The 643-nt window shown below is 51.3% G+C and overlaps 1 protein-coding gene across 1 annotated transcript; it reads right to left on the reverse strand.

Moving 5' to 3' along the window:
* Positions 1 to 19: 19 nt before the first annotated feature.
* LOC139400281 (uncharacterized) lies at positions 20 to 597 on the reverse strand (the record flags this gene model as incomplete). Its single annotated transcript, XM_071145249.1, has 1 exon — positions 20 to 597. A coding segment is annotated over exon 1 (578 nt), but the record flags the coding sequence as incomplete, so codon positions are not given.
* Between the last annotated feature and the right edge of the window lie 46 nt (positions 598 to 643).

The raw sequence follows: 643 nt of genomic DNA on the forward strand, positions 1-643 counted from the left end.
CTCCCCTGGTTTATCGTGCGTTGTTGTTGGATCCTCTTGTTCCTGGTTCTGAGGCTGGGTGTTCTCCCCTGGTTTATCGTGCATTTTTGTTGGATCCTCTTGTTCCTGGTTCTGAGGCTGGGTGTTCTCCCCTGGTTTATCGTGCGTTGTTGTTGGGTCCTCTTGTTCCTGGTTCTGAGGCTGGGTGTTCTCCCCTGGTTTATCGTGCGTTGTTGATGGGTCCTCTTGTTCCTGGTTCTGAGGCTGGGTGTTCTGCCCTGGTTTATCGTGCGTTGTTGTTGGGTCCTCTTGTTCCTGGTTCTGAGGCTGGGTGTTCTGCCCTGGTTTATCGTGCGTTGTTGTTGGGTCCTCTTGTTCCTGGTACTGAGGCTGGGTGTTCTCCCCTGGCTTATCCTGCGTTGTTGTTGGGTCCTCTTGTTCCTGGTACTGAGGCTGGGTGTTCTCCCCTGGTTTATCGTGCGTTGTTGTTGGGTCCTCTTGTTCCTGGTTTAGGTTCAGGTCCCACATGTTTATAATGGATGTGGTGACATCTTTGCTTCCAGTTGTGGGATGACTCTCTTCTGTATTCTCTACATTCTTGATGATGAGGGTCTCCATGTTCTCTTTCTCTGGTTTGTGGATGTCCTGTGTGTGGCTGGTGTGC

Source organism: Oncorhynchus clarkii, unplaced genomic scaffold, assembly GCF_045791955.1.
Source record: "Oncorhynchus clarkii lewisi isolate Uvic-CL-2024 unplaced genomic scaffold, UVic_Ocla_1.0 unplaced_contig_14084_pilon_pilon, whole genome shotgun sequence".
In the NCBI taxonomy this organism is placed as follows: domain Eukaryota; kingdom Metazoa; phylum Chordata; class Actinopteri; order Salmoniformes; family Salmonidae; genus Oncorhynchus; species Oncorhynchus clarkii.